This window comes from Hippocampus bargibanti, linkage group LG15, assembly GCF_051943395.1.
Source record: "Hippocampus bargibanti isolate YZ-2025 linkage group LG15, ASM5194339v1, whole genome shotgun sequence".
Classification (NCBI taxonomy): Eukaryota; Metazoa; Chordata; class Actinopteri; order Syngnathiformes; family Syngnathidae; genus Hippocampus; species Hippocampus bargibanti.
The window spans coordinates 88,370-114,713 of NC_142748.1; the positions used below are offsets into that span (position 1 = coordinate 88,370).

General features: G+C 42.9%; 1 protein-coding gene across 2 annotated transcripts in view; it reads right to left on the bottom strand.

The window, feature by feature from the left end:
• Positions 1-26,344, bottom strand: part of myo15b (myosin XVB) — a 72,677-nt gene that overhangs the window by 25,232 nt on the left and 21,101 nt on the right. Inside the window, exons 13-29 of one of the 2 annotated variants that reach the window (XM_089015623.1) lie at positions 25,751-25,783; positions 23,063-23,143; positions 22,894-22,985; positions 22,374-22,538; positions 21,503-21,578; positions 19,997-20,098; positions 14,844-15,006; positions 11,210-11,300; positions 10,890-11,139; positions 9,240-9,346; positions 8,667-8,726; positions 8,462-8,537; positions 7,058-7,173; positions 6,843-6,958; positions 3,709-3,850; positions 3,505-3,616; positions 1,088-1,481 (exon numbers count right to left, since the gene is read on the bottom strand). In XM_089015623.1, the coding sequence (XP_088871749.1) occupies positions 1,088-1,481; positions 3,505-3,616; positions 3,709-3,850; positions 6,843-6,958; positions 7,058-7,173; positions 8,462-8,537; positions 8,667-8,726; positions 9,240-9,346; positions 10,890-11,139; positions 11,210-11,300; positions 14,844-15,006; positions 19,997-20,098; positions 21,503-21,578; positions 22,374-22,538; positions 22,894-22,985; positions 23,063-23,143; positions 25,751-25,783 (2,176 nt within the window). The remainder of the gene's footprint in view (positions 1-1,087; positions 1,482-3,504; positions 3,617-3,708; positions 3,851-6,842; positions 6,959-7,057; positions 7,174-8,461; positions 8,538-8,666; positions 8,727-9,239; positions 9,347-10,889; positions 11,140-11,209; positions 11,301-14,843; positions 15,007-19,996; positions 20,099-21,502; positions 21,579-22,373; positions 22,539-22,893; positions 22,986-23,062; positions 23,144-25,750; positions 25,784-26,344) is intronic. The other variant, XM_089015624.1, reaches the window with a different exon arrangement.

Below are 26,344 nucleotides of genomic sequence, written 5' to 3' on the forward strand. Positions count from 1 at the left end.
TCTCAATTTCATTGAAAAGAAATTCTGACATTTGGAAAGGTACACATATATCGATGAAAAGGTTTCTGCAGTCGTCATCTGTACTCGCTTCTCATCCAAGAAGCTTCGTCAGCAAACTAAAATTTGCTGGTAGACTGTAGTTTTTCAGAAACCTCTGCAATGTAAGGTACTGCTACTCCTCTCCTTTTAGTATCTTCAGAATTTTTGGTTTCATTCCCTATTCTTTTCTGTTGACATTTGTCAAAAGACCACTGAGGGTAACCACAGTTTGTGAGTGCTCCTCTGGCATGTTTTGACTCCTTTTCTCTACCTTCGACGCTAGCAACCACTCATTTGATAACAATGAGGTTAAAATGTTAGCGAAAGAAAATAGATGCTTTGAAAGGGGATTAAAAGAAGCTATTTTTATTTAACAGCAAAAACCTTCACTAAATCACCGTGGTGGGGTGAGGTTTAATTTGGATCGTTCTTACAACTTACCTCTTAGATCATTACCACATATGTTTAGTTATGTTGATGACCAGTCGTAGACCCCATAATCAAGCATTACAAAAGAAGTAATCAGTGTAGCCTCAGGGAGTAGTCCTCTGCTCCCCCCAACCTTAGAGCAGGGACCCATTATAGCAGAGTCTGGCTCCGCCACGTCTGGATATATATATATATATATATATATATATATATCCCTACAAAACTACCAGCAAATTTTAGTTCGCTGACAAAAAACCTGTATGAGAAGTGAAACGTCCGACACCTTCAAAGAAGTACATATGGCGGCTTTAGAAACCTTTTCATCGATGGACCACTCCTGTACCACTGAGAGCTTACACAGACGTACACATATTTTAGTGTAGCTTGGATCCTAATATACTCCCTATTTGGCACCTGCGAATTCACGGATTGGCAGATTCTTTTTTCAGTTTCTTTTTCAATATTTTTCAACAGCCACAAACACCCACCCCCTCCACCAAAGTTTAGCATTTGAGGGGGTGGGGGTTAGAACCACCCCCCAGTAATACAAAACAAAACCCACTTAAAGTACACCAATCAAACCAATTACGTGTTTTGCTTGCTTAATGTCATACAGTACCTAAAGAATTGCATGGCGAACTCAGCCATTGCTGAGATCTTGATCTCTCTGTCTCGAAGTGATTCGTGGACAGACATCGGTATTGATCTTTGGGATGCCACATTCCTGTGCCACTCCGAAGCACCGTTTGGCCTCGGTGACTCTCGAATGGGTGTCTGTGCCATTCTCCGAGATGCCACATCTCCTGTCACCCACTCAGACTCAGTGGTGCCAATTTGCATCTGAATGGCAACTTGAGCTTCTTTCTCTTGAGTGGATTCTCTTGCACCTCGAAGGCTTTTCCATCGATGATCTCTTCGATCCAGTTGGAGATGATAGTCCAACGCAGCAGACGGTTGGGTTAAATCCTCTTGGAAAAGACCAGAGCGTCCTCCCATTGTGCCAAAAAGCCAACCTGCGGAAAATCATGCGAGAGGAAGAGATAATTGCACAGTCAGTGGCACCTCACCATTTGACTTGTGGATTTTACGAGTGTTTCAATGTTGGATTGCACACACAAAACATTCTTTAAACAACAATTGCCTCTAACTGCCTTTTTTGATAATAATAATAATAATAATACATTTCACATAAGCGCCTTTCAAAACTCTCAAGGTCACTTTACAGTCACAGGATAAGCTCTTCTGTGGGTGAGCAGCGGCAGCCACACGCGCCAGCATTCACTCAACCCGGAAGTAACTCAAATAGATAGAAAGCTCGCTAGCTAATAATAATAATAATAATAATATATTTCATTTATAAGCAGCTTCCAAAACTCTCAAGGTCACTTGACAGTCACAGGATACAGTCGCTAATAGGTAGCTACCTAGCCAGCTAAATAGCTAGACAGCTAAAAGATAGCTAGCCACATAGCTAGCGAGCCAGCTAGACAACTAATAGATAGCTAATAGATAGTTTGGTAGCTAGCTAGCTAATAGACACAGTAATAATAATAATACATTATATTCATTTATAATTGATGGCGTATTTGTTTGTTCCCGGCGCGTCTTCTGCTCTGTCACTCACTTTGATTCACAATCACAAAGTATACAGAATAACAGCGTTTTTCAGGTTTGTACCATTGTTAAATCAATATGTATTGTGTTGTATTATTCAAAGAAAAAAGACAAATAATGAAGCAAAACATAGCAATTATAGTCAATCCGTCCATTTTATAATCCACTTACTCTCACATCTGCTGGCAGCCTGACGTGCATGTTTTTGCTATGAAAAAACCCATGCTGGCACATGGAGAACCTAACCACAACCTCTGCACTGTGAGTTGAATGCGCTCGCCACCCGAACACTGGGCTGCAACGATAGTGACCATAAGGTCACTGTTTTTGATAGGGAGGAATGTCGGTGCCATATGATTGTCATCGTTGGACAGCTCGGGGGCGATTGTGATTTTTTTTGCGTCTGTAATGGGCAGCATTTTCACAGCCCCGCTTTATTCAGCGGAAAGGTCGGTGCTTTTGTACAGTCTGCGGCTGAATGGATGCATGGCTTGAGTAGCCCGCGATGAGAAGGAAGGAGCGTGAGCGCAGTGGGCCGATGCCGAACTTTCGCGGCTTGGAATTGAAGCGAATTTACGTGGTACATGAGATGTGAGACAATCTCTTTTCGTCAATGGATGCTACAGCTGCGTGTTTGCTTTCAACATTTAGCTTGTAGTAGACATGCATATACGCCCCTGATCCACCAGTGAAAAGGCTGCTTTGATCCTGTCTTCTGTCATCTCGAACTGCTTTACAGTACAAAGAGGGTGCAGAAAGTGCTTAAGATTGACTAAGAATTGACCTTTTTTGTGTTGTGTCACATTATTAGTCTTTTTTTGTTGCTGCTGTTTTGACGTCAAGATGGGGCAGCGGGGGTGGCTGCCTTTACAGCAGCTCTGAATTTTTCTTTCTACTTCTTCTTTTCCTTGCCTCTTCCTTTCATAACTTTGATGCTGTGAAATGTAAATGTCTCCACTGTGAGACTTCTTTTCCTTTCAGCTATATATAGTGCCGAAACTACCAGCAAAAGATTTTAGTTCGCTGACGAAGCCTTTTGAATAAGAAGCGAACGGTCCGACACCTTCAAAGAAGTACAGATGACGGCTGAAGAAACCTTTTCATCGATGTCTGTGTCTTTGAGTTGTCATACTATTTGTTCCTTTGACTTCAAGATGGTGCCGTGAGAGTGGCTGCCTTTACAGCAGCTCCTGTATTATTTTTGTGGGCTGTGGAATGTAAATTTGTCCATTGTGAGACAAATGAAGGCTCATCTAATCTAATCTAAAATTGCCTTGCAACACACATTGAGCTCAATACCCCTGGTCTAAACACAAAATAATCTGACTAGATTTTTCATTGATGTGGGTACAAAAAAAGGGAGGGGCCTGGGAGATCAGATCATGCCCGGTGCTCAATTCTGTGGACGTCAGCAGTGCTTACCTGCCTGGAGTCCCTCCATCGGTAGCAACTTTATGACATCACCTTTGCTAAAGCTGAGCAGGCTCTTGTCATCTGTTACAAAGCTCTTCAAGGCAACAACATGGCCAGAATTCTGAAGAACCAAACAACACACGGTTCAAAATCTTTGAGGGATAAAACACATCTTCCTTTGCAGCGAAAAATACAAGTATGAGAATGTCATACCTTTATGAGCTCTTTGAGGAAGAACTGGACCGTGGCAATTATCTGAGGGGCTCTGGAAGAGTGCAGCTGAAGGTTTTCATTTGTCAGCTCCAGTTGCAATTGGTTTGTGCCACAGAGTTCGACCGACAGCAGCTCTGCAAAGCTTTTTTTTTTAAACGAGGGATCAAGCTAAACTACTGTGCTTCAAAATATCAAAACTGACTGCACAAAATGAAAGCAGGTGTTAGTACTGTATCTTTAAAAATAAACTGTTTGTTGTTGTGATCTGAATCTTGATCTTGCAAAATTGACATCAAATATCCAGCCAAGCATCGTTGTTTGGCTCCCTAGCTACCTATCTATTAGATAGCTAGCTAGCTATCTATTTGCTTGGTATCAGCTATGTATTCACTAGCTAATAGCTATCTATTTGCTAGCTATTAGCAATCGATGTACTGCCGATTGAGGCCCACTAGTATTATTCCTGCGATGTTGATAGTCTTTTTTTGAGAATTGTTTTTTTTCTGTTTTCACTGTTTTCATACAGTGAAGCTGCTGTTATGTTTCGGTTTAGGTCACATTTGGTTTTGTTCCCTCTGTCCTGTTTTTGTCACCACCTGTTCTCATTCTCAATGTCCCTTGTGGATAACCAATTATCTCCCTCAACCCAATACCTTCAGACGAGCTATCGTCTTATACCAGTCTGTACCGCAGATTCCAAAGTCGTTTAACTGTCCCGGGACAGTGCATATATCAATCCAAAAGTCATTAATGATTTAACTGTAGTGTAAGAGCAAAGGGTAGTCATCTTTTTCAATAACAAACGACACGGGCTGTGCATGTTAAAAACAGGTGAAAAAACAACAACTTTCCAGCGGTGAAAATAGTCCAAATCCTAGCTTTTGTCATTCCGTTTCACCCATTTGGAATACCAATTGGGAGTCCTAAAAACAGTCTGAGATAAGATAAAATAAGATACAATTAGATTAGATTAGATAAAATAAGATTCGAGGCACACCACAACTAACAGTAATGCTCTACTGCAGGTGTCGGGAACGTATGGCTCGCGAGCCATATATTTGCTCTTTTGATGATTGCATCTGGCTCACCGATATAACTAAATACATATTCTCGCTTTTTTGCTGTTCATTTCCTGTTTGGGCGGCAGTTGGCGGAAAGCGCAATTTTGATTGGATGATACTGATATGGCCGTTGACGTTGAAATGCCCCCTTTTCAATAAGCCTGACGAGTAAAAAAGATGACGTTGAATGGACGGAAGGATTGGCCTTTGTGGAGAGAAAAAGTTCTGCCGTGACTCTAAATGAAACAATACCATTGAATGAAACAGTTGAATATCAGTGGCACTTTGACAAGCCCCATGCTAACGTTATAACATCAAAACATGTCTGTGAGAGACAGCACAAAGCTAATGAGTGTTGCAGTGTGCAGGCAAGCTAGCAGTAGTTTCGCCGATGGACCCGGCAAGTAGACTTTCATTTTGATCGTTTGCCTGGATTTTTTTTTACCAATCGTGCGGAACGGAAAACTATTCATATTCATGGTGAGTATTATCACAATTTATTATTTTAAATAATACATTCTGACATTTTGTTGAACTCCCGTGCGCGAGTGTTTGCGTGCGTGTGTATGTGTGTGCGTGCGTGCGTGGCTCTCGATGAAAAACATTTCTAAATATTTTACTTTTATGGCTCTCTTAGTGAAAAAGGTTCCCGACCCCTGCTCTACTGGGATGAAAAATGACAGCTGTTAAATTACGGGAGGATAAGAGGCTGGAATTATGGCTCAATAAATGGCAGGATGTTGTGGGTTCAGTATGAGCTTGATTGTTATTAAGCCCTAACTGTTGGCTCAGTTTCCATTGCATATTGAGTTGGAATGCTAGCAAACAAAGACTTAATTCTTCTTTTCCTTTCAGCTTTTCACATCAGGGGTCGCCACAGCGAATCAGTGTCCTCCATCTAACCTGGTTTTGTGCATCTTTTTCTCTCAGACCGGCTACCTTCATGTCCTCTTTGACAACATTTAAACCTCCTCTCGGTCTCCTCTGGACATGTCCAAACCCTCTCAGTCTGGCCTCTCTGACTTTCTCTGCAAAGCCTCTAATATGAGTTGTCCCTCTGATCTACTCTTTCCTGATCCTATCCCACCTGGTCACTCCCAAAGAAAATCTCAACATCTTCAGCTCTGCTACCTCCATCTTTGCTTCTTGTCTTTTCTTCAGTGGCGCTGTCTCCAGTTCAAACATCACGGCTGGTCCACCGTTTTATACACCTTTCCTTACATCCTAGCTAAACCCCTTCTATCACACATCACACCTGACATTTTTCTCCAGCCGTTCCAGCCTGCCTTGACATGCTTCTTCACCTCTTTTACGCACTATCCATTGCTCTGTTGCCCCCAAGTACTTAAAAATCATCCAACTTCTTCATCTCTTCTCCCATTCACACACATATATTCCGTCTTGCTGCGACTGATCTTCATTCCTCTCCTTTCCAGGGCAAACCTCCAACTCTCGAGTTTCTCCCCCACCTGTTCCCTGCTCTCGCTACAGATCACAATGTCATCTGCAAACATCATGGTCCAAGGAGATTCATGTCTAACATCGTCTGTCAGCCTGTCCATCACCGTAGCAAACAAGAAGGTGCTCAGAGCTGATCCCTGGTGGAGTCCCACCTCCACCTTGAATTCCTCAGTCATACCGACAGCACACCTCACAACTGTCTTAAAGTCATGATACATGTCTTGCACCGCTCTGACATACTTTTCCGTCACTCCAGACTTCCTCCTGCAATGCCACAGCTCTCCTCTGGGCACCCTGTCGTACGCTTTCTCCAGATCGACAAAGACACAATGCAATTCCTTCTGACCGTCTCTGTACTTCTCTATCAGCATTCATAAAGCAAACACTGGATCTTTCACAAATGTTCACTTCTGCTCTTCGTCTTGCTTCAACTACTCAAGGACTTGGGTAATAATTTCATTTTTGCTCAGCTTTAGATATCTGACCTTATCAAAAAGTTTTCTCCCTGCTTCAACACACATGATTACATGATGTGTAGATGCACATGTTCCTCAATTGATCAAATTAAAACTGTGAAACAATACTGCTTCTGGATGCAAAATAAATGTTTACCTGTAGCTTCGAAGTAAGCGGAGGTGTTTCGGATCGATGCCGGATGCTGCAACCATCGTCAGGAGACGAAACCCACGATAACACACTCCCAAAATCTGAGCATCACCACTGTCTGACTGCAATTTGGAGATGTGAACAAATTGGGTGGCGAAATTGGAGCGGTGCGATATGGATAAAAACATGATGGATGGATGGATGGATGGATGGATCATTACCTTAACAGGAAATAGGCGTGAAAAGTAGTTCTCCCAATTATCACGAGCAGCAATAACAATTCTTTTCTTCATGTTTTCATCCCAACTGCTGGGGATCATTCCCACATTAAGATTCGCTAGACAAACAGCACAATTGATGTGAACTGCAGACATTATACAATACTCTGTGGTTTACAATACAGCATGCACAATTCATGAAAAATATTAGGACTTGGTCCCGCAACACATGAGTAACAAAATGTGCAAAACCTGATTCAATCTTTTAAGTGACTGATAGTTGTTGAGTTTTTTTTAATGCAGAATCCAGTATCTGGTACATTGGGAAGGCTATGAAAAGCGTCAACGGATTCCCCAATAAATTCCTTCTTTGTACCTTCTATGCATCCCATTGGTCCAACCGAGGTAGTCCGCAAAGAGACGTACATTGGGCAGGGTGGGGCCAGAGTTTGTTTGTTTGTTTGTTTGTTTCAGCCCTGCTGGCGTGAAGGCCTTGTTTTCCAGCAGGGCACCTGTCACCAATGTACCTCGTTAACTGGCTGCCTATTTAAACTCTGCAATGTCGCCAACTAGCTGTCAGATTATTTAGCAATGCTCACAAATCTTGTTAAAAGTGCCTGATTATTCTAGACTTTGATGGCTTTTTGCCTCAGAGCTTGGTATCACTTTGAGTATTTTTTTCCACGTTAGTTGTCCCCTTTATTCCTGTGTTTATACTTGTGCATTGGATTCCCTTGTTGTTTGTGCAACAAGCAATGTATGTATGTATCGTTTTCCTTGATTTTTGAAAGCAATTGTCTTTTTATCTATGTCTATCTATATTGTCTTTTTATTTATGATGTCTTGTTTTTGCATTGAACTTTGTCGGTCTTACATTGTGTTCATAAATAATTGTTAACAATTCTTATCTCTGCCTACGTTTGTGGAATCCAATGATGTTCGGAGCATTACGTTGCCGAGCACCTGGTGACTGGGTTTGCACAGTAGAGGCCCGAGCCTGCACCCATGTGGGCTCAGCCCAAAAGGACAATGCGGGTCCCTTTCACCATGGGCTCAGCATCTGTGGGAGGGACTAAAATGACTGCGTCCAGAATGAGCTGAATGGTGGCCCAAGGCAGGACCATTCACGGGCCGATCCACGCTACAGAAGCTGGGTCGAGAGAGATGGAACGTCACCTCTGTAGTGTGAGGCGGTGTGCAATGTTAACAAGTTCTGATGAGACATAATAACGCTTGCCCCAACACACAGCCTAGGCCTTCTACCACTCCCTTCCAGAGAGGTTGGACTGTATTGCACTCTGGAGTTGCCCAAGTGGAGAGGCGCCAAGCAGTTGTCAAGGCGGATTGACAACTGCTTGGCGTCTCTTTGGCTCCTGACCCATGATTATTCCGAAGCAAAATACTTACCAAGCAGATCTTTCATCTTCCTTCTTTCTTCTCTGCTTATTTTCAGACAATTATCAGAGTAGGTGTCAGTCATGATCTAGAAAAACAAACCCACCGAATTAGCAACAAGTCAGCTTTCAAAACAGCAGAAAATATCCAGCAAAAACTGGAAGATCAAACACTGAAACATTAAATACCTTTATAAAACCATTTTATCTTTACACACCTGTTCACATAAAAGATTGAGAATGTAGGGTTGGTTGAATGTGTCTTTGGGGTAAAACACCTGAACACAAACACATTTCAAATAAAAAACATCAGTTCGGCAAAAAGTGGGGAAAAAGACAGCTTGTCAAACAGTTGAGAATAGCAAAAATGCCTCTGGGTCAATTCCATTCGGATCTTACTCATTCACTACCAGACGTGCAAAAATGTGTCCACTCCAGTGCCAGGGTTTTTGTCATTTTCACACACACAGAATATTTAGTTTTCGGACTACATCAACATTCAATGCAGCCTAAGAAACCTTAGAGTCTCTTCTTTCATCAGAAAAAAAAAAGAGTTAATTCCGAAGTTATAAGGGTCTGGAGGTGCAAGTGGGGCGGCTGTACAAAAGGCAAATGTTGCCACCTGTGCCAGTTCCGAATAAATTTAGGAATGTGAGGAAATGAGTTTATCATCAAAAAGTCTGTCTATTTTGAGTACACTCGTGAAGCCAAGCAGAAGTAATGCCACAAAAAAATGGACTTTTAAGGATCCATAGATGATGTTAGTGCCAGTTAACTGGGTATATTTTTACCTCTTTGCGCAGGAAGAGTTTTCCAGGCATTACGGAGTAGGAGAAGTAAACACCAGGGGAATAATGAGATAGTTGAGATTGACAACTTTCGTCTTCTGGCATCATACCTGGGGAATGAAAAAAAAAAAAACTTAACAAAGGTGAGGGAAGGCAACTTTAGAACATGCAAACTCAGCACTGTGAAGAGGATAGGCAAACCAGTCAGTCACCATGTCACAACAATTAACCCATACAGGGACTGCGGTTACATGAGTGGACCATCTTTCAAATGTTGTATTATCTTTCATAAATTAATTTTAATGTCGTACATGTACATTTACCACTACAATGGTTCTTAATGTGTGTTTCCATCCACTGCCATTTTTTTTCATGCAAAAGAACAAACAAGAACACGTGAGAAAAAAATCCTGATGTGAGTTATGTCACAACGGGTGGCACTGTCGTGCATCGCCTGTAGCTGCACAGGTACGTATTTGTCGTTTCAATCAGTGGCAGTTTGAAAGACAACCGACACCATTAATACAGTGTGAGTAAATGAGTAAACATGAATCAAACTTCTGCTATCCAAGCGCTGAATCGCTAACTCTGGTTAGCTTCCGCGTTCGCCTCCGCTGGTGCTCGACTGCTCTGCTCCGATGGAAATGGGCTCGTTTGTTCGCTGGGAATTTGTGTCAACTTACACCTTCTTTATGCGCGTTACAGCAATTGGCTGCCACACAACGATTCACCATCACGTTATTGATGTAATTTTCCTTCTAATTTCGTGATCAACACAGTGTTTTTAGACCAAACAAAATGCATTGTGTGTCGCTTTCTCGGTCAGGGGCGTACCGAATGTGATGTCACTTCCGGCATCGACATCAACTCATAATTTCAGTTTTATTTATTATCTGAGTCCGAGTCACCGCTTGCAGCGCATTTCCGTGACGAGGAATGGGCCGCAAAGCTCGCTTACTTGTGCGACATATTCCACTTGCCCAATGAACTCAATCTGTCACTTCAGGGCAAAATGACAGCTGATTTGAGGATGTTACATATGTTGTTGTTGGCGCGATGTTACCAGGACTCTGCTAATAAAGTTGGATAAAAATACACAATGGAGTCATGTTTATTATTATATTTAAAAGAAAGAAAAAAAAGTTTCCATGCCTGCCGTATCATTTTATTTTGTTGTATTTAGCCGCCGGTCCGTGAAAATCTTGTCTGACATTAAACCGGTCTGTGGCGCAAACAAAGGTTGGGGACCCCTGCTTTAAAGGATGCCCAGCACGACCATTCCGTGTCGGGTCATTTTTTTTTGTTTCACCATGTCAAGTTTGTTTCATTTTGTCATGTTTTACTCACGGTTTTGTTTGTCACTTTGGACCTTTCTGTTGTGATGACTGTCATTTCAAATTTTGTTCCTGACGACTTCATTAAATACAATTTGTCAAATACACCCTGCTCCTCACTCCTACCTACTTTTATGGGGTCCGCCACCACCTTGCAAATCATGACAAATTATCGTCATTTGTGCATGAAAAGATTAAAAATATAATTGAAGCAACCAATCCAACCCACCCCCCCCCAAAAAAAAAAAATTTGGTTTCATGTTTCTGGCAGAGAAGTTATGTTTGTGACTGAAATTTGACAACATTTTGGTCGACTCACTCAGAGAGGGTGCAAGCATGGTCGGTGGGTCCGGGATGTCGTCAAGTGCAGAAGGCGGTGGGGAATCAGGGGGAGGTGGTAAAACCTGTCGACGGCGCTGAGAGGAAAACAAATCTTCTAGGGAGCGCTGCTTCTGCCTCATGTCAGTAGAGATGACACGACGACCCATCGTTGTTGGCGGGGAAGACTGTGGGGATGGAATATGTGGAGGACATTCCTTTTCCATTGGTGGAGATTTTACCCATTGTTTCTGCAACAGTAATAAGTGATCGTTGATAAGTCAGACTTGTCCTTGATATCACAATTCACCCTTTTCTTACCTGTTTTTCCCCCGCCGGTGTTTTGTTTCTGAGTTTGGCAAGAGCTTCCTGTTTAGGATCTACCTTCTTCACAAATTGCCTTGTAGGTGCTCTGTGAAATGCATCATTAAACTTTTAGAATATGATTTGTATTTTGACTAGCAACTTTGATGAAGTACCAGCATATTTAAAATATGTAAACAGTATTTATACATTACATATTTTAGGCAAAGACAGCAATATATGTATGGACTTGATTTAACTCACTCACTGCCATTCCCGAATTTGTTTGGGTTTTGGCTTTTCTTGCGCGGAGTGCTGAAAAAGCGCTGGTCAGGCCTCTGGCAATCTTTTCCCCTTCCACAAGGGGGCAGCATTTGCCTCTTGTAAAGCCTCCCTGACTTGCACCTCATATTACTCCAGACCCATATAACCTAGCTATTAACTCTTTTTTTCTGATGTAAGAAGAGTGTCTAAAGTTTCTTACGCTGCACTGAATGTTGATGTAGTGCTAAAACTCAATATTCTGTGGGTCCTGGAATTTGAGTGAAAATGACAAAAACCCTGGCACTGGCGTGGACTTATTTTTGCGCCTCTGGCAGTGAATGAGTTGATTATAACCCCTTATACAGTCGTTAATTATATATGTGCAATGAGCACTGCCTTGTTGGCGCACTGACATTGTTGACACCGTTAGCCACCAACAAGCCGCTGGCCAGCTATCCCCATGCAGCTGATGTGTTTATGATAAGACAATTAATCAGTATTGATGAGGAGGTGAAGAGAGATGTGCGTCTTTTATTGGACAATCCCAATCTCTTTCGGTCTCGATCGCTCACTTTCAATTTCACGTTATCTCTCACGCTTGCTAGAGACAGCTCAGCCGGACAGCAAGGAAGGCGAGACTGATCTTTACAGGCTGGCGAGACAGAGATGGTAAGGACCTGCAGCAGGTTCGGGTGAAGAAGGATAGAGATGGCAATGTACTAACAGGTGCCAGTAGTGTGATGGTGAGATGGAAAGAGTACTTTGAAGAATTGATGAATGAGGAAAATGAGACGGAACAAAGAGTAGAAGACGTGACTGTTGTGGACCAAGACGTAGCAAGCATTAGCAAGGATGAAGTGAGGAGGGCGCTGAAGAGGATGAAGGGGGGAAAGGCACTCGGGCCTGATGATTCACCAATCGAGGTATGGAAGTGTCTTGGAGAGGTGGCGGTGGTGTTCCTGACCGGGTTATTCAACAAGATCTTAGAAGGTGAACAGATGCCTGAAGAATGGAGACGAAGTGTACTCGTGCCCATTTTTAAGAACAAGGGAGATGTGCAGAGTTGTACTAACTACAGAGGAATAAAGTTGATGAGCCATACAATGAAACTCTGGGAAAGAGTAGTTGAAGCTAGACTAAGAGCAGAAGTGAACATTTGTGAGCAGCAGTATGGCTTCATGACAAAAAAGAGTACGACAGATGCAGTGTTTGCTTTAAGAATGCTGATAGAGAAGTACAGAGAAGGTCAGAAGGAATTGCATTGTGTCCAGAGAAGAGCTGTGGCATTGCAGGAGGAAGTCTGGAGTGACGGAAAAGTATGTCAGAGGGGTGCAAGACATGTATCATGACTGAAAGACAGTTGTGAGGTATGCTGTTGGTGTGACTGAGGAATTCAAGGTGGAGGTGGGACTCCACCAGGGGTCAGCTCTGAGCCCCTTCTTGTTTGCTATGGTGATGGACAGTATGACAGACGATATTAGACAAGAATCTCCTTGGACCATGATGTTTGCAGATGACATCGTGATCTGTAGCGAGAACAGGGAACAGGTGGCGGAGAAACTAGAGATGTGGAGATATGCCCTGGAAAGGAGAGGAATGAAGATCAGTCGCAGCAAGACGGAATATATGTGTGTGAATGAGAGGGATCCAAGTGCAAGAGTGATGCTACAGGGAGAAGAGATAAAGAAGGTGCAGGATTTTAAGTACTTGGGGTCAACTGTCCAGAGCAATGGAGAGTGTGGAAAAGAGGTGAAGAAGCGTGTCCAGGCAGGCTGGAGCGGCTGGAGAAAAATGTCAGGTGTGATGTGTGATAGAAGGCTTTCAGCTAGGATGAAAGGAAAAGTGTATAAAACAGTGGTGAGACCAGCCATGATGTTTGGGCTGGAGACAGTGACACTGAAGAAAAGACAGGAAGCAGAGCTGGAGGTAGCAGAGCTGACGATGTTGAGGTTTTCTTTGGGAGTGACCAGGTTGGATAGGATCAGGAAGGAGTACATTAGAGGGACAACTCATGTTAGAGGCTTTGCAGAGAAAGTCAAAGAGGCCAGACTGAGATGGTTTGGACATGTCCAGAGGAGAGAGAGTGACTATATCGGGAGAAGGATGCTGAGCCTTGACCTGCCAGGCAGGAGACCGAGAGGAAAACCGAAGAGGAGGCTTATGGATGTGGTCAAAGAGGACATGAAGGTAGCTGGTGTGAGAGAAGAGGATGCACAAAACCGGGATAGATGGAGGACATTGATTCGCTGTGGCGACCCCTGAAGGGAAAAGCCGAAAGGAAAAGAAGATTATATATATATATATATATATATATATATATATATATATATATATATATATATATATATATATATATATATATATATATAGTAAAGTCTCGTTATATCGATATTCTTGGGAGTTAGAAAAAATGTCGATATATGCGTCCTGCGAGAACTGCATTAAGGGGGGGGGGGGGAGGACGTAAACGGGGGAGCTTTGATATGGCATGTCATTTTATCATTGGGTTCATGGATTGCATATCTGACATGCTTTTTGTACAGTAGTGAAGTGAAAAATAAATTTGTGCATAAAATAAAAACGTCTTTACACTTTTTTAATGACTATTTCCTTTCAGAAATGCCACCAATGCAAAATCCTCTATTCACACAAAACCACGAAAAAAACAGTGATTGTTGCAAGTGATAAAGATATCTGAATGCTACACAATTAAATACATGGATGGAAAACCAAAACTGCAACGTTTACATTACTTACGTTGATGAAGTATGTTTGGTGTGAGAAGAGTGTTGCGTCCAAAAGCCGCCAAAAGAGGGCATCCAAGCGCCATATAAGAAATGGAGGTGGCCATCGGAGCTGCCATTTTGTGCCTCTTTTTTGGGGGGGGTGAGAGATGTTCCCCCAATGTTGCCTCAAAATGGCACTTATAATTCTTTAATCGATTGCAAACATGTATGCTATTGTTGTCGCCATTGTTGAAGACGGTAGAAAATGTCGTCTGCGACACACGAGCTGGCGTCTGAAAATGAATATGGCGTCTGCTAAACGGGAGCTGGTCACGTCACAAACTCACGTGACCAAGTCGACCGATGGCGCGACCGATACAGATTTCGATAATGGTGGTTCTGTGTAGAAACACCTAAGCAAATATCGATTCACCTTAAATATCTTTTGTATCGATATAAACATAGCAAAATGGCCGGCGGGAGATGAAAAAGAGCACCGTAGTAACCGGATTATCGTAAAAAATGTGCATGGGAAATCAAAATGGTGTTGTAATAAGCAGTATTATCAATATAAACGATATCGATATAACGAGACTTTACTATATATATATATATATATACACACACACACACATAATGACATAAACTAAAAATGTACATACCTAACAGGCTCAAAGTTTTTGGGTTCAGGTGGAGGTCGACTGTTGAACATTTTGATGATTTCCCGAATGTTGGAAGTTGGTTCAGAGGTGGTCGGATCTGTGGTTGGACATTCTGTCTTGGAAAGGGCATCAGCACTTGCATCAGGCACAGGGATCCGCTTCACTATGTCAGTGGGAAACAACAATTGACAATAAATTCTAACATAGTTCATTTGTTCGTCCTCTCTCAAAATACAAAACGAACAGCACATTTTCATCCTTAACGAGAATGAAATAACTTAGTCCAGTTATCTAACAAAAGAGAGAGTATGCAGTCTTTAGCCTCATTCCAGAGACATCAGCATAATGTCACACAACACTCAGTTGCAATTGATAAACATGCATTCATGATGACATTACATTTTCCATAGATGTGTTACTGTGTATGGTCACAGAGAGCGATGACCAGCTTGAACAAAACAGCAGGACTAGCAATGCTAAACTCGCATTAGCAATATAAACGAGATATCAGCGGTTAGCTATGAGTGCAATGTAAGTAGAATGACTTATAAATAAGAATGAACAGACGACACAACTTTTTGATTTGAAGTTACAAACAAAAAAATGTGATAGTAAATGTACTTGGTGAACAAAAAATATGCAAATTATGTAATGCTCTTCATGCTCAAGGTCACTTGAGGCTGCTTGTTTTTGTTAATTTCATTAGCAATTGATTATTGATCCTTTTTTGTCCCCACCCTAAACACGCACAAACACATGCTACCATGTTGAGTAACGGCCATAAGAGCTCCTAAAATGAACAAAATAAAGTAAATAAGGAACTCAATGTCAACCTTAATTTAGACTTGACACAGAGGCTAGCATGCCCTGTACACTAACAAAAGAATGGATGATATTAATAAATTGCACAGGGACATCAAATCCCCCCACCACCACCATTTCCCTCCACCCCTCGCGATTGACTTGCGACCAATCTCTTGACGACCGGTCGACCTCAATCGACTGTTTGGGTACTGCTGCTGAAAATGATTGTCACATTATTAGTCATTCCCTCTGGCTCAAATAGGTCGTGCGGCGGTTCCTTTGCAAAAATGAACACACTAACTACCCTGCTAATAACCCTGCTAACTCCAATATCAATAATCTATATATTTATATATATGTATCTATAATAATCTATATAATAAGACCGAGATTGGATTGGATATGCCTTTATTAGTCTCACAGTGGATAAATTTACATTTCACAGCAGCAAAGTGATGAAAGGAATGAAAGTAGAAAAACAAAATACACGAGCTGCTGGAAAGGCAGCCGCTCTCGCGGCGCCGTCTTGAAGTCAAAAGAACAAAAAAACCTAAATAACAAATAATATGACGCGTCAGCGCAAAGCGCCAATGCGTATGTGGAACTGTCGTGGTTTGGGTTTGAAGCAGTTTACGTGGGACAGTCTGTTTTCGTCAATGGATGCTACAGTTTTGTGTTTGCTTTCAACATTTAGCTCGTGGCAGATGTGCACGTTTCACCATGACGTCCATGATCCACTGGTGAAAAGGACACTTTGATCCTCTCCTCTTTCATCTAGATCTGCTTCATGCAACAAAGAGGGTGCAGAAAGTGCTCCCTAGGATTGAATGGCTGTGTCTTTGTGTTGTCATATTCTTCTTTTCCTTTCGGCTTTTCCCCTCAGGGGTCGCCACAGCGAATCAATGTCCTCCATCTATCCCGGTTTTGTGCATCCTCTTCTCTCACACCAGCTACGTTCATGTCCTCTTTGACCACATCCATAAACCTCCTCTTCGGTGATCCTCTCGGTCTCCTGCCATGGCAGTTCAAGGCTCAACATCCTTCTCCCGATATAGTCACTCTCTCTCCTCTGGACATGTCCAAACCATCTCAGTCTGGCCTCTCTGACTTTCTCTGCAAAGCCTCTAATATGAGTTGTCCCTCTAATGTACTCATTCCTGATCCTATCCAACCTGGTCACTCCCAAAGAAAACCTCAACATCTTCAGCTCTGATTCGTGTCTTTTCTTCAGTGGCGCTGTCTCCAGTCCAAACATCATGGCTGGTCTCACCACTGTTTTATACACTTTCATCCTCGCTGAAAGCCTTCTATCACACATCACACCTGACATTTTTCTCCAGCCGCTCCAGCCTGCCTCGACACGCTTCTTCACCTCTTTTCCACACTCTCCATTGCTCTGGACAGTTGACCCCAAGTACTTAAAATCCTCCACCTTCTTTATCTCTTCTCCCTGTAGCATCACTCTTGCACTTTGATCCCTCTCATTCACACACATATATTCTGTCTTGCTGCGTCTGATCTTCATTCCTCTCCTTTCCATGGCATATTTCCACATCTCTAGTTTCTCCGCCACCTGTTCCCTGTTCTCGCTACAGATCACAATGTCATCTGCAAACATCATTCTTGTCTAACATCGTCTGTCAGCCTGTCCATCATCATAGCAAACAAGAAGGGGCTCAGAGCTGACCCCTGGTGGAGTCCCACCTCCACCTTGAATTCCTCAGTCATACCGACAGCACACCTCACAACTGTCTTACAGTCATGATACATGTCTTGCACCGCTCTGACATACTTTTCCGTCACTCCAGACTTCCTCATGCAATGCCACAGCTCTTCTCTGGGCACCCTGTCATACGCTTTCTCCAGATCTACAAAGACACAATGCAATTCCTTCTGACCTTCTCTGTACTTCTCTATCAGCATTCTTAAAGCAAACACTGCATCTGTCGTACTCTTTTTTGGCATGAAGCCAAATTGCTGCTCACAAATGTTCACTTCTGCTCTTAGTCTAGCTTCAACTACTCCTTCCCAGAGTTTCATTGTATGGCTCATTAACTTTATTCCTCTGTAGTTAGTACAACTCTGCAAATCTCCTTTGTTCTTAAATATGGGCACGAGTACACTTCGTCTCCATTCTTCAGGCATCTGTTCACCATCTAAGATCTTGTTGAATAACCCGGTCAGGAACACCACCGCCACCTCTCCAAGACACTTCCATACCTCGATTGGTAAATCATCAGGCCCGAGTGCCTTTCCCCCCTTCATCCTCTTCAGCGCCCTCCTCACTTCATCCTTGCTAATGCTTGCTACGTCTTGGTCCACAACAGTCACGTCTTCTACTCTTGGTTCCTTCTCATTTTCCTCATTCATCAATTCTTCAAAGTACTCTTTCCATCTTGCCATCACACTACTGGCACCTGTTAATACATTGCCATCTCTATCCTTAATCACCCGAACCTGCTGCAGGTCCTTACCATCTTTGTCTCTCTGTCTCGCCAGCCTGTAAAAATCAGTCTCACCTTCCTTGCTGTCCAGCCGAGCATACAAGTCATCATAGGTCTCTTGATTGGCCTTTGCCACCTTTACTTTAACCGTGCGCTGCATCTCCTTGGACAAATGACTACGTCAGACAGCTAGTCACCACCCTTTCTGGAGAACAAGAGCCTGTACTCTCAATGGTGAAACGTCGTAACGTGGCCTGGTTTGGCCACGTTATAAGGCATACCTTACTATCCAAAACAATCCTGGAGGGGACAGTGGAAGGGAAGCGGAGAAGAGGAAGACAGAGGAAGTGCTGGATGGACAACATTAAGGAATGGGCAGGCTGCAGCTTCCACACCCTGCTACGAACTGCTGAAGACAGAGAGCGCTGGAGATCTCTGACTGCCTAGGCCATGGGATGAGTGAGTGAGTGAGTGAGTGAGTGAGTGAGTGAGTGAGTGAGTGAGTGAGTGAGTGAGTGAGTGAGTGAGTGAGTGAGTGAGTGAGTGAGCGAGTGAGTGAGTGAGTGAGCATCTCCTTGTACTGCTGTCTACTCTCGTGCGTCCTCTCAGTGTCCCACTTCTTCTTTGCTAACCTCTTTCTCTGTATACACTCCTGCACCTCCCCATTCCACCACCAGGTCTCCTTATCTACCTTTCTTCCACTCGATACACCAAGTACTTTCCGACCTGTGTCTCTGATTATGTTCGCTGTAGTTTGCCAGTCATCTGGAAGGACCTCTTGCCCACCCAGTGCTTGTCTACCTCCTTCCTAAATGTCATGCAACACTCTTCCTTTTTCAACTTCCACCATTTTGTCCTCACTTCGGCCTTTGGTTTCTTCATCTTCCTCACTGCCAGCGTCATCCTACACACCACCAACCTATGCTGTCTGGCTACACTCTCACCAACCACTACTTTGCAGTCATTGATTTCCTTTAGATGGCGCCGTTGACACAAAATGTAGTCTACTTGTGTACTTTTGCCTCCACTCTTATAGGTCACCCTATGTTCCTGTCTCTTCTGAAAGAAAGTATTCACAATAGCCATTTCCATTCTCTTAGCAAAGTCAACCACCATCTGTCCTTCAGCGTTCCTCATCTGGAGTCCAAACCTGCCCATCACCTCCTCATCATCTTTGTTTCCTGCGCCAACATGTCCATTGAAGTCTCCAACAATTACAACCCTCTCACTTCTCGGGATGTTCTGTATGATTTCATCAAAGTCCAACCAAAATGTCTCCTTCTCCGGCAGCTCACATCCTACTTGTGGGGCATACCCACAAACAACATTGAACATCCCGCCTTCAATTTCTAGCTTCAGACTCATCATTCTATCTGATACTCTTTTTACTTCTAAGACATTCCTAACAAACTCCTCTTTTAAGATAAGCCCAACTCCATTTGTCTTTCTGTCTTCACCATGATATAACAACTTAAACCCTGACCCTAAGCTTCTAGCCTTGCTCCCTTTCCACCTGGTCTCCTGGACACACAGTATGTCTACCTTCCTTCTCTGGATCATGTCAACCAGCTCTCGACCGTTACCTGCCATTGTTCCTACATTCAAAGTTCCTACTCTTAGTTCTATACTCTTGGCGTTCCATTTCTCTCTTTTCCTCCGGGCACACCTCCCTCCTCTCCTTCTTCGACCAACAGTAGTCCATTTTCCACTGGCACCCTGAAGGTCAACAGTACCAATGGCGGCCGTTGTTAACCCGGGCCTCGGCCGATCCGGTATGGGATTAGGAGGTTTGATTCACATATTTGTTTTGGCAATTTTTTTACGTCGGATGCCCTTCCTGACACAACCCTTTGTATTTATCCGGGCTTGGGACCGGCACAATAAGACAGTGGCCAGTGGTCTTACCTTTTGGTTTAGGTGCTACAGGAGGAGGGGTTGGCTGTGCTGACGATCCGGGTTGTTGCTGTTTGAATCCAGTAGAGAGAGGAACCTGGGTATTGGCCTCACCTTAAGGTTGAGAGGGATATGTCAGGAAACCAAGGTTGAATTTGAAATGTATGTGATTTTGACCCATTGATTGAGAAATGTATGATCAAAATTATACCATGTTTGAAGTTTCATTTAATTTGGACCTGTCTAAACATTAGTATTTCTGTGTATTCAGCGCCCTTAAATGTCTGTGCGCAAGGGTGTCGGCCGACTTGAGCGTAGGTCTATTTGAGGTCTACAATAATCACATTAGCGCAAAATACTGAACATAAAAAAAGAGGCTGGGCATGGCAGTCAGCACACTATGTTTCCACTCCCATATAAATAACTTAACCCGATCTGCGTACTTTCACCTACGCAATATCAATCATTTTCGCCCGTCTCTCACCCCTCACACCACTGCTATCCTTGTTCATAGTCTTGTCACCTCCCGGATTGACTATTGCAATTCACTTCTCCTTGGTGTCCCTCAGAAACTTCCCCACAAACTTCAACTCGTCCAGAATTCTTCAGCTCGGATCATCCCCATAACCTCATCCTTTCACCACATCACCCCCATCCCATAGAGTTCCACTGGCTCCCGGTCAATTATAGAATCAACTTTAAAATTCTTCTTTATACATTCAAGGCTATCCATAACCTCGCCCCCCCCCCCATACCTATCTGAACTTCTTCAAATTTGTATTCCCTCTCATTCCCTCAGATCGTTTTCCTCCCTCCACCTCTATGTGCCCCCCACCTTGCCCGTCTCAGCACGATCGTGGACAGAGCTATCAGCTGCTCTGCCCCCAAACTCTGGAACTCACGTCCTCCCAACATTCGTAACATCGATTCTCTTCCCATCTTCAAATCCCATCTCAAAACCCACTTATTTAAAATTGCATTTTCTGTGTAGCTCTCTCTTTTTCTATTTATAATTGTATTTTATTTACTGTATTGTATTTATTATTGTATTTCATTTATGATTGTATCTATGCTTGTCTGTGACTGTAAAGTGTCCTTGAGAGCTTTGAAAGGCACTTGAAATAAAATGTATAAAATGTATTATTAATATTAGTACAAACAGTTGAGGAACAAAGTGTTTCAGTTGGTCAAAAGATGGTTTGGGAACTGGCAATAAGTGTCGCAGCTCAGGCAAATATTAGTCATCATTTGTCAAGTCTATGACTTGTTTGTACTTGATTGGTCAGCCATGAAGTTGTTTCTCTGTGGTTCAAAGCTTGACAAAAGTTAATCAAATCTTTGAGCGGAGGGTGCGTGGTCTGATAATATCAGGGGAAATGTTTTTCTTGTATTTTGCGGATGTGAACAATAGATAAATGCTTTAGCACTGTTTAAAGTTGTAAAAACACTGACACCCACCACCCGTTAAAAAATACACGAAAATAAGACATCTAATCTTTTTCGGTTCGGTTTACTCACCAATATTGTGAAAGTACTGCCTTTTATCTTTAAAAGACTGTGGGTTAGCTTGACTGCGTGAATCCACTTGTTGAGGCTGTAACAAACATACAATGTGTGATTATAGGCTTTTATTCATACATTCAATGATCTATTTTCTACGATGCCTCCTTTTCAGGACCATGTCCCAGATAACTTTCCATCATTCCTTACTCAATTGTAGGGCTCACAGCCGCCCTTCTGTCTCACTCTCGGCTGAGATGAAAGAGGATTTTGCTGAAAATTCCAAGAAAAAAAACTGCGCGTGTGTCTGTGTGTGTGTGTGTGTGTGTGTGTGTGTGTGTGTGTGTGTGTGTGTGTGTGTGTGTGTGTGTGTGTGTGTGTGTGTGTGTGTGTGTCCTGCAAGTGGCCGTTTTCAAAACCTCTGAGATATGGCGCGGCCATGAGAAGCCTGTGCTTTAGGTTTCCCTTTTTTAATTTCCACTGCATGTTTACATGATGTGTCCAATAAAAATAATCATGGAGAAAGTGACATTTATTCTTCGAGGCAAGCAAAGTTGTTTTCAGAATCTCTTTGCAGCTCCCACATCAGAGAGATCGGGTATGACTGCACTACCAAGGTTCAAGGGCTGACATGCACCGAGAAAAATCTCTCGGATGATGGATTCAGGTGGCTCTTTTGGGCAAAGTGCGACTGGGGCCCAAAGATGAAGCTGTGCACAATCAAGGCCCTTACTTCCATATGCACTCTCCCGGGTTTCAAGGAAAGTTACCGCCAAGTCCTGATTCACACGTTTGATGCTTTCACAAAATAACCTTTTGGAAGAGCAGAGTGGCCCCCTCCATTTCTCGCTACAAATAATTGACACGTTCTCCAAGCCCCGTAATTTACCTTCACCGAAAGTGGATTAGGCTGCTTTGCAGGTTGAGATTGGCTGGAAGTTGTGACCGTGTGTCTCTGCTGCTCTTCCCGCTTCCTCTCCTGTTCTCTCAATCTCTGCTGCTCTTGTGTCTGCTGCTGGGACAGAGTCATTGCTTGCATAGTCATCTGCTGTGCCTGCAGAGAGGAAGCAGAAGCAGGTGGAGAGAGAGAGAGAGAGAGAGAGAGAGAGAGAGAGAGAGAGAGAGAGAGAAAGAAAGAAAGAAAGAAAGAAAGAAAGAAAGAAAGAAAGAAAGAAAGAAAGAATCAATGAATGAATCAACAAATGAAAAAACAACCGAATGAAAAAACAAAAATGAATAAACAAAGGAAAAAACAAAGGAACGAAAAAACAAACAAAGGAACGAAAAAACAAACAAATGAAAAAACTAACAAACCAAAAAAAAAACTGCTTAATATTAAATAAATAAACAAATACATACATACATAAATGAATAGTTTGCTAAAAGACTAAAAGTTTGTTTCTTCAAACCATAAACATAGCCTGCTGGTTGATGAGGGCTTGCTGTGTGGCTGCCATTTGCACGGGGTCAGTGACAGAGGGAACAGCAGGCATCATCATGGCTATGTGGACATTATGGTAGATACAGTAAAAGTCATTTCACTATCACCATTTCAAATGTGAAATACTGACACAATACCTGGCATGGTATGCATGGCTGTCACATGTTGCATCATGGGAGTTGTACCATAGTTTGGGATCGAAGGGCTGATTGGCATTCCTAGACATAGATCACATTCAGGCAATAAGACCAATGATCAACCTTTCAACCAGGCTATGAATTATGGCTGTTGTATGAAACTTGTTTTCATCATTGGCCACACGAGCCTTGCTTTCTGTTGTTGTTTTTGTGTTTTCTTTTGGCACTTTGTGTTGTTATGCGTCGTGTGGAATGGATACGGATTGTTTTTCAGCATTTTTGGCCGCGACATTCATCTAGAATGAGATTGCTGAAGCCAGCACAGTTTTTGATTGGGAGGAATGTCGGTGCTATTGGACTGTCATAACTGGACAGCTCTGGGGCGATTGTGCTTTTTTTGTGCCTGTACAGATGCTCCCCAGTTTACGAACATTCGAGTTATGAAAAACGGTACATACAAACATTTTTGCGGGTTGCGAAAATCAATTAAGGACCCGAGCTAAAATGGGGCACGGACACCACCCAAGGGGGGTGAGACGAGGATTTAGATAATAGATATAGATCAGAATCAGAAAACCTTTATTCGTCCCACAATGGGGAAATTTGATATATAGATATATAGATTAACAAGTAACATCCAAGTTACGACCGGGTTCCGTTCCGACAATACGGTCGTAAGTCAAACGGTCGTAAATTGAAAAGCATTCAAAATGGCCGACGCAAGGTTTATATGACAGATTTATAGGTAACATCAGAGTTACGACCGGGTTCCGTTCCGACAATACGGTCGTAAGTCAAACGGTCGTAAATCGTAAAGCATTAAAAATGGCCGACGCGAGGTTTATACGACAGATTAGTACACGATGTCATTCCGTTGTTTTTAAATAATGTTTTCTATTGATGACTATTATATACCAAACTGCTTACAGTTCAATTATAAATCTAACTTTTAGTGTCATTTTTATCATTTTATATTTCATATTATCGATTTTTAGCACTGTGTCGTTCTGCTGACTCAAATACGCACGGCTTCCCACGCAAACGGGCTGTTGAAAAATCGCTCTGCCAGCTAACGGAGAAACCAGAAGAGGTCGCCCAACACACACGCTCGGACTTAGGCGGACACCGAAGGAAAAAAGTCTCAAAGAGGCGGTGGCGGCGTGGGCCCGACGTGGCGTTCTCGTCACACCCGAGCGCACCCGAGCGCCGACGGCCGACCCACCTCGCCGTCTGTGGACGCTCCCCCCAGCCGGTGCCACAGGTAGTGCAACACAATCACGCGCCTGGCTGGCCAAAAATTTTGTACGCGTTTGTGAAGAAACTGTTATTTTGTGCAATGCTGTAATATTCTCTGTTAAGATAAATGACGCATGCTGAATGTTGAGCGGATCTGGCAAAGCAGGCACAACGCTACATATGGTCCTTTAACAGCGATAAAAATAGTTCTTAAACAATGCTGAGAGAAGCGGTTACTTGTTCAATCTAAACAAGAAGGACCATCTCGAGTCTCTATTACATCTACGCTGCAGATCTCACCGTAGCGGTCCCAGGCGTATAATTTAAAAAAAGGGTCTGGCGGTCGTGGTCGTAAGTACGGGTGGTCGTTACTCGCACCGGTCATAAATCGGATGTTACCTGTACAACACAATACAATACAGCTTTATTTATATCAAGAATTCACAACTTCTGCAGCACTCTCAGCTTTTGGGAAAATTGAATGCTTTTGTTGCGCCTTATTGTGATATAATCACCACACCACATTACATTGTTGCAGTTGCATTTAATCATTGTTTAATGATGGAGACCTACTTGTAAATTCAAAGAAAAAAATTGCGTTATGCCACAGATGGGAAGACTTCCGCGTTGTCATGTTGGTGCCCTATCAACGACCGAAAGTATTCATTTGGGTCAATTTGAGATGAACAGGCCTGTTAAACTGCCACTTCCGAGAAAGAGATCTAACCATGGTCAAAGGGAGTACGGATACTTGGGGGTACTTGGTACGGGGCGTAAGGGATTACTTGGTAAACTCATGAATGAAAAGAGGTCAATAGCCAAGTCGGAAATGTATCAGTTCATGGAAAGGCCACCCATTATAATGCCTATGGTCTGTTAGTTTATGGATGTTGGTGCTTGTACCAGCGGACTACGTGATACCACCCAAAGCCCACTGAGGGCCGCCCATGAAACGTCCAGTGTTTTACTAATGTATCACTTAGAGCAGGGGTGTCCAAAGTGGGTCCTGGAGGGCCGCCGCCCTGCCTCTTTTCCAGCTCTCCCAGGAGCAACGCCCCTGATTCAAATCATCAGGACCATTTTTGATGCCGCTTCACAGCTGGCTGATGAGCTGATCATTTGAATCAGGTGTGTTGCTCCTGGGAGAGCTGGAAAACAGGCAGGACAGCGGCCCTCGAGGACCCACTTTGGACACCCCTGACTTACAATGTGCATTTACTAACAATAAAAAGTCTAGCAGATGCCGCCGAGGTCAGGTGTCAATCGAGAAAAGGGCTTCATAAAAACTGTGCCACCTGCTGGCAGTGAAAGACAATCTTTTCCTGTGTTCGAGCCTTTGTTCAAACTGTTCGAGCAAACATCTCTACCACGTAATCACAGCCTGGCTCACAGGCTCGATATGACCCATGGTCCTTGTTTGACACCAATCCTTTGTAGTTTTCAGTCACTTACCCATGGGATAACCTGACATCAAATTAGGCATACCTAGAAAACAGAATGACGAGCTCTGATTACACTGAATCCGTTCCTTATCACAGGAGAGTGAAAGCAATGACATTTTCTCCAATAAAAACATGGAAATCTATAAACGTTGAGTTGGGAAGTGCAATTAATTTGCTTTTCTACCTTCAAGATAGATGCTCAAAGTACTTCCATTGACAAATGATGCTGCACCAGAACAACATTTTAAATTGTTTCTAGTTATTACAGTGTCTTAGTAATTATTCAGAAGGCGAATAAATACAATTATATCCCAAATTCAAATAGTGTACTGGGTAGCCTTTCTCTGGTTAAATGTTATGTTTAATAGGAGTTGCAGCCGTGGTTTCCAAAAAATCACCTTAGGAGTGGCACTCCTCAGACGATCTTACATATTTTTGAACAGTGAGACCCAAAAGATACAGTATATTCCTTGAGCAACACTCCAGTTGATTTATCATGAATAGACCCACAAAAAAGTCACAGGAAACATGTTCTTATACTTATAGTAGTTTTTGTTTTCACATCATTTGTATTCATCATGAAATAACGTATGGTCTGCAGATC